This window comes from Cervus canadensis, chromosome 22, assembly GCF_019320065.1.
Source record: "Cervus canadensis isolate Bull #8, Minnesota chromosome 22, ASM1932006v1, whole genome shotgun sequence".
Classification (NCBI taxonomy): Eukaryota; Metazoa; Chordata; class Mammalia; order Artiodactyla; family Cervidae; genus Cervus; species Cervus canadensis.
This window is the reverse complement of record NC_057407.1, coordinates 5,284,917-5,297,256: the sequence shown is the minus strand read 5'-3', so window position 1 is coordinate 5,297,256 and position 12,340 is coordinate 5,284,917. Positions and strand designations below refer to the sequence as shown.

The following is a 12,340-nucleotide window of genomic DNA, read 5'->3' as shown; positions in this document are numbered from 1 at the left end:
TCTGGGTGGAACTTTAGCCTTGAAAAATGATTCTCCTCTGAAACTCACTAATGAGGTCACGCAAGGGCTGACGTCCTAGCAGCTGCTTGACTTCTCATGCTTTAGTTTCCTCTGCTCTCAGCTCTCACAGCAAGGCTTTGGCCTGGCATCCAGGGCATCTGGACGCTAGGAGGGCGGGTACCAGATTTGATCAGAGCATCCTTCTCTGTTTCTCTAGTCATTTCAGGAAGCCATGTCTGTGTGTAGAACCACGTCTGCCTGTAGAAGCCTGGTTTGCCAGCTGCTAAGCTTCCTTTTTCTTCCCTCTCAGTCTAGTCTTGTCCTTTTCTGATTTCTTTTTTCTCCTCAAGTCTATCCTTGATGTCCTCATCTCACCTGAGTGAAGAATATTCTTCTATTGTGGTAGAGTGGTGACACATACAACCCATGAGCCACTGACTCATCAGCCCCCAGAGGCAAGCTCTGGCCTTTGAAAGTTGCTTCTCCCAGGACTTGGCATTTGAGCCTTAGAGACAGCATTTGGCAGAACCTCCTCATACGTCGCACCCCTCCACACCTGCTGCAGGTTTAGATCTCTCTAAACCTGCAGCCCCACCTTCCTTCCCGAACCCCATTTTACTTACTCAAAAGGGGGAAGCACTAGGTCTGAAGAGCTGCCATCAGTGTAAGCAGTGAGCATACTCTGCGGTGGTTGTGACCACAGTATGCATCTTGTCATAAGATGAGTACTGTTTTCAGTAAACACCTGTAACCTCTGAAGGGCTTCCCAGGTGGCTCAGTGGTGAAGAACCCTCCTGCAAATGCAGGAGACACGCGTTCGATCCCTGGGTCGGGAAGATCCCCTGGAGAAGGAAATGGCACCCCACTCCAGTATTCTTGCCTGGAGAATCCCATGGACAGAGGAGCCTGGCGGGCTGCAGTCCAAAGGGTCACAAGGAGTCAAACATGGACTGAGCAACTGAACCCACACACACAACCTCTGAAACGCAAATTAATCATTTTGGTGGTGAGACCAAGTTTTCCCACATCAGGGTTGTGTTCAGAGTCATCTCATCTTTCTCCTCTCCTGACCTGGATTACTCTGGGCCTGGGGGGACAGTGTAGAATGTGACACCCAGGAGGCACAACATGTCCACACAGGTGTGCGGGGTGCGGTGCGGGGCGTCGCGTGGCTCACACGCCCTCGGGGACGCGCTCTGTGGCGGCTGCACGCGCAGCCTGTGTGCGTTGGTGAGATCATAGCGCCGGCAGGAGGAGGAGGCACGCCCCTGCCTTTGGAGAGCTTCCTGTCCTCCAAGGGGTGTGCGTGTTTGTCTTTAAAACACTCTAAAATACTATGCTCATGGTCAGAGAAGGGGGGATGGATGGATGGCTTCCTGGAAGAGGAGGATTTGCAGCAGGGCGCTGAAGCCTGGGAGTGCTTGAGTGGGGAGTGGGCAACACAGACCCTTAGAGTCAACAGTCCTGAGTTGAGACGCCAGCTCTGCCTGTTATGTGACCTTAAGCAAGTTACTTAATCTTTCAAGTGAGAGAAGGAACCGATCCCTTATACCCAGGTTCAGTAGAAGCTCAGTAAATAACGTCTCCCTTTCAGTTTAAAGACGGGAAAGAATTTTTTTGAATAGGGAAAGAGCTTATATCTGGGGGGCAGTGGAAAGACAGCATGCAGAGACATTAGGGGAAGGGGAGTAGAGAGACTTTTGGGGGGTAGAGTGCCTGGTTTTGCTTCTTACGCAGTGATATTCATCATTTTCCAAAGAAATGTAAGCCAGTCTTTGCCCTGCAGAGCGCAGTCCTTGTGTCTGACTGTTTTCCGGTCTGTTTGTCGTCAGCTGCCTTTCCGAGTCCCAGCTGTGCCCATTAACCACGTTTCTCTCGTACCCAGGAGTGCGCCCACCCCAGCCCGCTGCTGCCCGGCGGTCGGCACACTGTATAATACCAACACTCTGGAGGCTTTCAAGGCTGCAGATAAGAAGCTACTTCTGGAAGAAGCAGCAAACAAGGTTAGCTGGGAAACGCAATGTACCCATTGTCTTGTCCACGGTCCCGCGGGCATGCAGTTGCAGACCAAGTGCCTGACTCTGTCACAGAAGCTAGCGTGTACCCGGCACTCAAGCGCACTCAGGGCCTTCTGCAGTGGTGGGTGGGTCAGGGAGGGGCCAGCCAGGCTCTTGCCTGAGGAGGAGGTCACAGCAGAGAAGGGAAGCGCGTGCCTGCTGGCCTCCATTAGCATTCTGCAGCAGCTCAGCCTCTCTGAGTGTGCCAGCCCCGTGCCCGTATCGCGTGCACTCGGGTTCTCTGTTCCCAGTGCCCCCGGAGAGGCTTTCTAGGCCTGAGCGCTGTCACGCTGTCAGAGCCCATCATGTCTCCCCCACGTCCTCAGGGCTGAACGGAAAGGCTCCGTGGGACTTCCCGGGGCCCCCGTGACCCGGCCTCTGTGGCCCCATGGCCTTCCGTCCCGTCACTCTTGCTCTCACCGTCTCTGACCACTCAGGGCAGATCAGGGAGCATTCCTCCCTTCACTGCTTCCTGCGGTCCCCTCTCTCCCTGGGACACGATGGTTTCCTCTGCCTGGAATGTCTTTCCTTTCCTTCTTCACGTCTGAGTTAGTGTGAGGAATAAGTGGGGACCAGTTTATCCCAGCCCTCTCTACCACCTACTTCATCGATGAGCTTCACCCCGGTGAGTTTTATGTACATGGGGACCATGATCAGAGAGGGGCATCCCCTGCCTCGGGCCTGGGCCCCCTCCCGCCCCTCGTAATGGGGAGCAATGGTTACCCTCCTCGGCCTGTGGCGTGACTGCTCGTGGGCTCCTGTGTGTTTCAGAGCCCGTCTCGAGAGAGTCGGTCGGCTCTTAGGCTGTCATTGGAAACAGCAGGCTGCTCCCCAGGAATCCCAGCCCTGTCCCGTGTCCGGGCTCAGCCTCCCCTTTGGTTTGTCGGGAGTGGGGTCGGCTCTCCTGGGCTCCAGCTCCTCCAAGCTCGGTGTTTCCACAGCAGGACCTTCTCTCTGCTTGTTCCGTCTTCTGCTCACATGTGTGCCGGGGTTTCTGGTGGCCCAGCTGTCAGTTTCCTCAGTGGCCCAAAGTTTAGCCTCCAGTCTTAGTTCCTGAAACATCTGAACAGGACCCGCTTCTGCTCCCAGTCACAGTCCTTCCTGAGTATCCATAAACTTGATTTTTCTTTGTTTCTCTTCAGGGAAAGATTATACCAAATAAGACTTTTAGAAAATGCCCTGTACATAGTTCAGATCACGGCCTCTGGAGCCCGTCCCTGGCTGCGTCCCCTCCCCTGTCCTTAGCTGAGGTCAGGGTTCCTCCCAGGTACTGTCCGCCCAGCTGCGAGATCCCCTGCTGCCTGGCGGCATACAGACACGGGTGCCCGGCTCTCTCCCAGGCTGTTAGCTTCTGGAGGGCGGGGACTGTGCCTCTTTCTTCTGTATCCCTGATGTGCTTGTTCTGTAGTTGACATTAAGTAAATATCTGTGGAAGGCAGTAACCAAGGCACGAACGGGCCGGGTTTCCTCCTTGACACTGAGACCCAGCAAGAGAGAGGATGCTTTTGGACTTGCCTGTGTCTCTGCAGGGGGCCCGGGATGAGTGTGCTGGGCCTGTGGGCAGGAAGGCTCGCTGCCCTGCAGCTCCGGGGTGTTCCTGGGAAGGAGGTGGGAGGAGACCCTGGGACCTGCCTTGATGCTCCTCCTCCTCCCGGCAGATCTGGGAATCCATCAAATCGGGGGCCGCCCTGGACAACCCTGTGCTCCTCAACAAGTTCCTCCTCTTGACGTTCGCGGTAAGTCCACGGGCTCGGCGGGGTCTGGACTGTGGACTGCCCTGGCCGAGCCCAGGGCGCTGGTGGGACAGTCAGCTCTCTTCTCTAAAGTCACGTCTGTTGAACAAATCCTTGGGTGGTTAGTGACCCGGTATGGCTGGCGTTTCTCACTGATGCAAGATTAATTCATTCTCACTGATCGTACTGGTGGTGGTTGCCTGGTTTATGTGACAGGGAGACCCAGCTGTCGTCATTTGAGGACGTGACGAAGTCTGGTTCCAGGAGCTGGGTCCATTGCTGCTAACGTCTTTGTTTAGTTCAGCGCCGCAGAGCTCAGTTGCTGAGTCCATCGACATAAGGAACAGGTGATGACTCGAGGATCTAAGCCATCCCCATGTGACTTCTAGATGAGAGGGGGTCACCCTGCATAGCTTGTCCACACAGTTGTGTTTTATTTTGTTTTTTAACAAAGAAAATGTTTTATTTAAGTGAGAGCTAATTAAATGAACTTTAAGGGCAGCTTTGAAGAGGAGAAGAAATCACATTAGGGGAACAGCTGCTGCCCAGGGAAGCAAGGGGAGGGAGCGTCAGTGATGGGTCACATGGGGAGACGGTGAGGGCTGATTTTAATAGAAGTGCCAGACCACCCACACGCATGTGTATACACACATATGCGTGCGTGTGTGTATCTCCATAGAATGCTCATTTACCCTTTATCATTATGTGGACATTATAGTATTCTGTCAAATATATGTTCTATAGACCTTTTTATATCTAAGTTGTTTTCAGTATTCACTATTTTATTTTACTTCCTGACTGCACCACACAGCATGTGGGATCTTAGTTCCCTAACCAGGGGTCGAACCCACGACCCCTGCACTGGAAGCAGTCTTAACTACTGGACTGCAAGGCAAGTCCCCAGTTTTCACTATCATTAAAAAAAAGTTTCAGTGAACATTGTCATCCACACTGATTTTATTTTCCCGCTTATTTCTTTAGAAGATAGCCCGTTGGAGTGGGCATGTAAATATACTGATGTTGACACGTATTAAGCACGCTGGTTGTTCACCTTAGCTTTATCAGCTTCGGATGTTAATCCTCTTCCCTACATTTTTCTTTTCTTTTTTTGGTTTGCCAAGTTAACAGGGCTTGCCTTCCTTTCTCCCCCACGAACTCATCCTCCATTTCTTCCTCCTGCTGCCTCTCTGATGCACCACCGGAGGCAGAGGGGAGAGAGAGAGGATTCAAACTGGGGGTCGTACCCAGAGTCGGGGGTGGTGGGCATGGGAGCCCTGCAAGGAGCACATTTCTTAACAAGTTAAATTGCTTTCTGTGTGTCAGTGGTGAGATAGAAGAGCACCAGATACTTCAGGGGATTACTAGACACAATTTGGCTTTGTATTTTGTAAATTTGAGTAATTTTGTAAGGATAAATAAAAGCAATGCTAGTTAAAGTTTTTTTTTTTTTTAACTTTACCATCTATACATCTTCTGTATTAAGAGTTCTGGCTAGTAAAATCTAATAGACAACTTGTGTTTAATGAGAAAACAGCATTGGATCTCACTTAAAGCTTTAAGGCATCTCCCAGAGTCATTATGTGAGTTGGCCATGTTGCCCTTTCTACTGAGTGTTCTTAGCCTGCGTTTAAAAAAAATTAAAAGTCTCTGTCTTCAGAAACCTGTCAGACACAAAGGGCTTTATGTTTGATGTAATCGAGGTCTCTTGTATCCTGAAAAGCATCCTAAGAAATTCAAGCCTTTTGACTCTTGAAGATGACCTGATAAGAGCTCTTAGAAGCGGCCAAGGCCTTCATCTTGAATCGTTTAACCTTTAGCTAAAGATCAGTTATGACAAATCATTTAAGCATATGGAAGAGAGAAAAATCTCCAGAGGTGTTTTTCTTTCCTTTCTGCTCTTCCTAGGATTCCAAGGTACAGACACTTTATTAATTTCCATTTTGCAGTTTGCTTTGCTGTTGTTAAAGGGAATTTGTCCTTAGTTGATCAGTTAGTGGCAGAAATAAAAACTGTGGAAGCTATAATGACTAGTCGTCTTCATCTGGACATGTGTTTATGTGTAAGTTTGTTTTTAAAAAGTCACCTAGTATGACTCCATTTGTTTGGAAAGTCCAGAATAGGCAAAGCTATAGTGACTGGACATAGGCTAGGGGTTCCCAGGGGATGAGAGTGAGGTGAATGGAGAGTTTCTGTGAATGGTATTTCTAACTAATAAACCAGTGGGGAGTTTCTGCTATTGGGGTTTCTTTTCGGGGGCGATGAATACTTTCTGAAATTGGTGGGGATGGTGGTACAGCCTTGTCAGTATACTAGAAAACCACTTAACATGCTTTAACATCTTTAACGTGGTGACTTCTTTCTTCTGGCTTCATTGCCTTGTGTGGGCTCCCTCTAGTTGCAGCGAATGGAGGCTCCTCTCTAGCTGAGGTGCCCGGGCTTCTCACCGCAGTGGCTTCTCTTGTCGGAGCGCACGCTCCAGGGCGCGTGGTCTCAGTAGTTGCGGCTCCCGGGCTCTGAGGCACAGTCCGGTAGTGTGACGCTCAGGCGCTTGGGATCTTCCCAGACCAGAGAGCAAACCTGGGTCCCCTGCATTGGCAGGCAGATTCTCACCCACTACGCCACCAGGTGAGTCCAACATGGTGGCCTTTATGGTACATGACTCATACCTCGATGAAAAGTCATCAAGCATCCATCCCCTCCTGATTCCTAGCAAGATTCAAGAGGAAATATCAAGTAGCGAAATAAACTACCAAGTGGTCTGTGGTAACAGGCTGGTGGGGAAGCTGGCAGGTACACACATGACCATAGGATCCTCCCACATGAGTGACTCAGGCCACACCTGCTACAGAAATTCAGAGACGAGAACATTGGACCTGAGTGGGGACAGCCTCACAAGTCACTGGCCCCTTATCGCCTCCCTTGGTTGGGGAGCAGTCATATACACCCCTGAAGGCACAGCCTCTTCTGTCGTCGGTGCACCTTAGTTCTTGGAACCTCTTCTGTGACTCACCCAGCTACTCATGTGCTTGTTTCATCTCTGTTCCCTGCAGTGACTGAGCTACCTGAGCGCTGGGCTGAATTTTCTTCATCTTCTTACTGCCGGAGTGTCTAACATTTTGCCTTGTACACAGCAAGTGCGTAGTTGGTGACTTGAATTTCACCAATACGACATTCCTGAAAACCCTGTTATAGTATCTCAGGTTATGCGTAGCATGTTCTAATAACTTGAATAGCATGCTTAGTTCATGCAGCTGTGACAAGAGTGGTAACTGTTTGGAAGTTGTACCTCCACAGATGGCACGCTGGGTACGCCTGGTACCACGGACCAGAGCTTACGTTTTGGAAGTAGAATTCTGCTCTCTTCTCTGCCACTTAGTATCTATGTTCAAGCGTTCCACCCCTCTCTAAGCTTCAGTTTTCTGTCTATAAAATCCGCTGATAATAGTTACCTCCCGGGGTGATTTTATATGTTAAACAATGATGACAACAACATCAGTTACTTATTGAATACTTTCTATTAGCAAGTGGTCGATAAAATATATTTTGTCTATCCTGATACATTAGTGTTAATGTGTGGGAACATTTCAGATAAACAGGGAGGTTCTGTCATATTGTCATGAGTTCTGTTGGGAGATTTCTGACAAGCTGGTCATTTCTCGTGTGCATTAGTTTTTCTGTCTTATGTAGCTGTTGGGAAGTTAACGTTAGTAGGCGCATTTCCGTGTGATCACCGGTGCTATTCTGATATGTTGTATTGTTTCTTCCAGGATCTAAAGAAGTACCACTTCTACTACTGGTTCTGCTCCCCCGCTCTCTGCCTGCCAGAGAGTATACCCCTCATTCAGGGGCCAGTGGGCTTGGATCAATGGTTTTTGCCAAAACAGGTATCAACAAATGCAGATCAAACTGGGTTTAAATGTGTATCTGGCTCATTCTAAAGACAGACCTGCACTTGTCTGGATGAGGAGGCAGTCTCTGGAATCCTCCAAAGATGGCACTAGGAGCAGACTTACTCGCATAGTGTTTTGTAAACGACTTTGAAGCATGGTCAGCAGCACTTGTCCAGGTCCTCGTGACCTGTGTTGAGATGCTGAGCCAGTAGGGAGGAATTACAGAAACACTTTGAAAGACTGTGGGGATTTGCCAAAGCGTGATCTCCACTCTCAATGGAGAGAGTCTTTGCAACCAAAGGGAAGACTTCTTCCTTCCTTTGTGCCAAGTTGCAGAACTTCTACATTAAGGATGGTCCCTACAGAGCTAGTTGTTGCAGTTTAAGGAAGATAATAAGGTCATTAGACGTGGTTCCCAGAAGAGCAGTGAAAACCATCAAGTTGGTAGAAGACAGACCCTTAGCCCCCAAATTCTGATTGTTATCGAGGCAAATACTGATTGTCAAGATGACTTGAATTCACGAAGCATGTCCCTCACTAAAGCCCAGAAATCCAAAGCCAGGAAGAGCCCTTGTTAATTAAAAAGCTCATTTGCTAAGATAAATCAAAGGTTGTGGTTCTGTGGATTGAATTTTCTAAGGAGAAATACAAGTGGGAACAAAAGAATAGGCCTGGGGATTGAGTGCTGATGGGTTGGAGGTTTCTCTTAATGGGGACAAAATGTTCTCAAATTATTGTGACCAATTCCTGTGAACGTGCTTCAAACAGCCTTGAATTGTGCTTTGTGAATGAGTCAGTTGTATGATAAGTAAGAGAAAGCGTGTCTCAAGGGAGCTATTGAAGATTATAGAAGGGGTCAGGGCAAAATCCATCCTTGGTAGACTCATGCTTGTTTATCACAGGTGAGGCTTAGTGTCTGGACGCCTCTCTGAACCTTTGTGGTGGCATCTTAGGGAGCTGGGAGCCATCATTGCTAAGGGTGCCGTAAAGTATTTGTGTGTGCTCCTGTCTGAGACACTCCAGCTTGCACATGGGAGGCATTATCTCAAAGTGAGCTGGTATGATTTGGGGGCACTCTTAGGTTTGGTTGCTGCAAAAGAGGAACAGGGGTGTGGTCAATCACTTCGGTCTTCTGGCCTGAAAGTATCTTTTATCGTATGTTAGTTTTTCTCAGTTCAGAGGTAGGTAAGTAGTTGTCTGGAGAATAACTCAGTGTTTCCTGATTTCAGATTCAAGCCCTGGAACACGCGTATGATGACCTCTGTCAGACAGAAGGTGTCCCCGCACTGCCTTACTTCCTAATCAAGTATGATGAGACCACCGTGCTGGTTTCCTCGCTCAAACACTACAGTGATTTCTTCCCGGGTCAAAGGGCAAAGGTCAGAGAAACTTTGAGGAGTGTTTTATTATCCAATAAGAAAATCTGATGTTCATGTTATGAGAGACCACTGCGAAATTCCAGCTCATTTAGGTTTCTTAAGCCTTCCAGAGAAGGTTTCAGGACATCGCCTCATCTTCACCGTCCCCCACCCCTTCACTTCCCAAATCAGGACCTCCTCCAGGCTTTCTTAGCTCTGTGGCGCCTCAGAGTAATTGTGGATTCCTCACGTCCTCAGTTTTTCTTTCTGATACACTTTCTATCTATGTTTTAATCATTGCCAGAGCTACGGCGGCAGTGCAGACTCTGCTCCTCTCGCTCCTGGTCAGTGACGGTCTCCATCCCGCAGGGGTCTCCCTCGGCCCCTTCACGTTCCCTGTGCCGCTCACTGAGCAAGAGCTCAAGACGCCTGCCTTCGGCCCCCGGGCCAGCTTTCCTGCCTCGTCTTCCCCTGTTGTCCTCATGAGCCATTGCTCCCGCTAAGCTCCTCTGTTTTCACCACAGCCCCCTAAGCAAACAGACCCAGAAGTGTCCCTGTGTCTGTCTTTGTCCTCGTGTTGTTTGGTCTTCCTGAAGTAGGTCCTGCCTGTGGGGCTGCTAAGAGACTCTGTCCCGTTGTCAAAGCCCTGCGTCCATGGAGAGGCCTTCTCGTGTGCAGGTGTGACCTGTCCCCTCTGAGCTCACCGCCCTGGCCCCGGCCTCCCCCGCCTCACTCCCCTTCTCAATCCCTTGCACACACTGCCTTTCTGCGCTGCCAGAGGGCAGGGCCTGAGTCCCACACGAATCTGCCTCAACGTAGTGGCCAGCCCTCGCCTCAGGCCCTCAGTAAAACTCTTTTGAATGAGGAAAGGAGTACTGTAAGTGTCTTTTAGATGTGATGAGATAGACAGGAAGCTGTCCTTGCCATATTAAGACACTGAAAATTAAAAATAAAATATTGATGATGAGTATCACGCAGGTTTGAAATCAAGTGGGAGAATTTCAGTCACCGTGTAGGGACGTCAGAGCTGAGACGAGACAGGCCTCTTGCTGGTGCCTGTTCCTTGGCCTGAACTTCAGGTGCCTTTTTTTTAAGTAGATTTTTTCTTTCTCACCTACACTAGCATTTTCTTTGTCAGAGGGAGCCCTCTTTAGATTGATGACTGAGGGTTAGGTTTCTATTATATTCCTTGCCCCTGGCCCCACACCAGTCAGGTTCACAGACCTGTAGCTAACTTAGCAGCAGCGAGACCATTCATTGGTGCTTCAAGGCCCCGTTGTGACAGCAGATGGGGCAAATTGGCCTGGCTTTGAAAGCGGCTGGACTTCAGATTGTGCGTGGTGAAGACATGGTCTTTCCCTGGAGGGCGGCTCTTCCAGAGCAGCAGTTGGCAGAGCACTTGGCAGCTTGAAGGGGGCTTTCACGTGCTCTGTCATGGAATAACGTCGTGGCATAGGTATCCTCAGTACCTGCGTTTCCTGTTTTTATTTAGTTTTGGCTGTGCCGGGTCTTTCGTTGCTGTGTGCCCGCTGTCTCTGGTTGAGCTTGCAGGGGCCGCTGTCTAGTTGTGGTGGGCAGGCTTCTCCTTACGCTGGGCTTCTTTTGTTTTTGGAGCACCAGCTCGAGGGCCCATGGGCTCCATAGTCATGGCACACGGGCTTAGTTGCCCCGAGGCATGGGGGATCTTCCCAGACCAGGGATCGAACCCATGTTCTCTGCCTTGGCAGGTGGGCTGTTAATCACTGGATCACCAAGGAAGTCCTGCATTTTCTCTGACAAAAATGAGACTCAAACGGCTGAATTGTCTGGTTCCGCAGCCCATGCACTTTCTTCCAGTTCGTTCTCATGTCACTGGGGGAGAGGTGGACCCTGCTTGCCATTTGGAATCAAGTAGGTCTGGCTTCCAGTGTTGCCACCTTGTAGGTCTGTGACCTTGGGGAATGCGCACACCCTTGCATCGCCCAGGTCTCACTGTCCATGGTGGTGACGCCACCACCTGTGTGTGCGTCCTTGCTCAGTGGTGTCTTGCTCTTTGAGACCCCGTGGACTGTATAGTCTGCCAGGCTCCTCTCTACCCTGACACTGCTGACAAGGAAGAAATGAGATGACGTGGGTAATGTGCCCAGCGCGCAGCAGGTGGGCAGTGCCTGTCCACTTCCTTTCCTTCTCAGCAGCAGCCGGATTTTAAAGCCTGAACAGCTCTCTGGCGTCTCCTGTGAAGTGGTCTGGGCGAGCTGGCGAGGCCCCTAACCCAGAGGCCAACCAGCACCCAATCTGGACACGGCATCCTTCACTGGGTTAAGGTCGTATCTCAGGAAAGCGTGGCACGGCTCAGCGCATATCATGAGCACCTCCTGTGAGCCAGAAATTGTGAAGTATGATTGCACCTGTTCTTGTGGAATCCGAGCCCTTGTAGGAGCAATGAGACATCGACTTGTGGAAAGTTCGCTAGAAATTCAAGTCACGGAAGAGAGGGGCCAGCGAAGTGACACGGATACTTGGTGGTTTATCTGTGCCTCTGTGTCCAGTCTTGCTCTAGGAAGGATTACCAGAAGCTGCACAGACTGGTGGGCCCTCAGGAGCTTCGTGGCCTCGCGGCCGACCTCCCTTGGGTGGTCCTGGGTCCCATCCACCCCGCCGTGCTGCCAGATGCATTTTCTCACGCAGCAATCAGATCGTGTCCCTCTGCTACCTGAAATCCCGCTGTGGCCCCTGTGGCCTTCAAGACAGAGTTAGAAGGGCTTAGCATTCAGGGCCTCCTCAGACCTGGTGCCTGCCCATCCCTCCCACCTCACCTTCGACTGCTCCCCAAGCTGTGCCCTCCAGACGCCCCTGCCCCCCTCGTCTTCTCCCCATCTTCCCGCCCTAGGTCACGCCCAGCCGGTGTTCCTCCTGCCGCTGGCCAGTGCCTCACCCCCGCCTTCCCAGTTCACACCCTGGAAGCGCTGGCGGGTCCTGGCACTGGCTGACACCTCTCTTCTGGGTGCTGGTCGTGGTCCCTCTCCGGGCACCAACTGGGCTCGCGTGCCATCGCTGGTTTGCCACAGGTCGTCTCAACTGGGATCCCTGACCAGCCCATGAGCAGCTGTCACACCGAGACCGTGTTACACCCCACAGCACAGGCCTCACATGTAGCATGATGCCAGGCACTTGACAGGCACACGGTGTGTGCGTGAATTTAGAGAGGGGACAGCTGCTGATCCTTGTGGACAAACGCGAGGCTGGTGAGCATGGAGACTTCCCAGGAAAGCAGGACTGGAGCAGAGCCCTGAAGACATGAGGGGTTCCCAGGTAGCTCAGCT

At 50.8% G+C, this 12,340-nt stretch overlaps 1 protein-coding gene across 5 annotated transcripts in view; it reads left to right on the top strand.

Annotated features, from left to right (window-relative positions):
* ATG7 (autophagy related 7) overlaps window positions 1-12,340 on the top strand; it is a 231,789-nt gene that overhangs the window by 28,545 nt on the left and 190,904 nt on the right. For all 5 annotated transcript variants that reach the window (XM_043442242.1, XM_043442238.1, XM_043442241.1 and 2 more), the window contains 4 exons: window positions 1,886-2,003; window positions 3,716-3,793; window positions 7,558-7,674; window positions 8,910-9,059. In XM_043442242.1, the coding sequence (XP_043298177.1) occupies window positions 1,886-2,003; window positions 3,716-3,793; window positions 7,558-7,674; window positions 8,910-9,059 (463 nt within the window). The remainder of the gene's footprint in view (window positions 1-1,885; window positions 2,004-3,715; window positions 3,794-7,557; window positions 7,675-8,909; window positions 9,060-12,340) is intronic.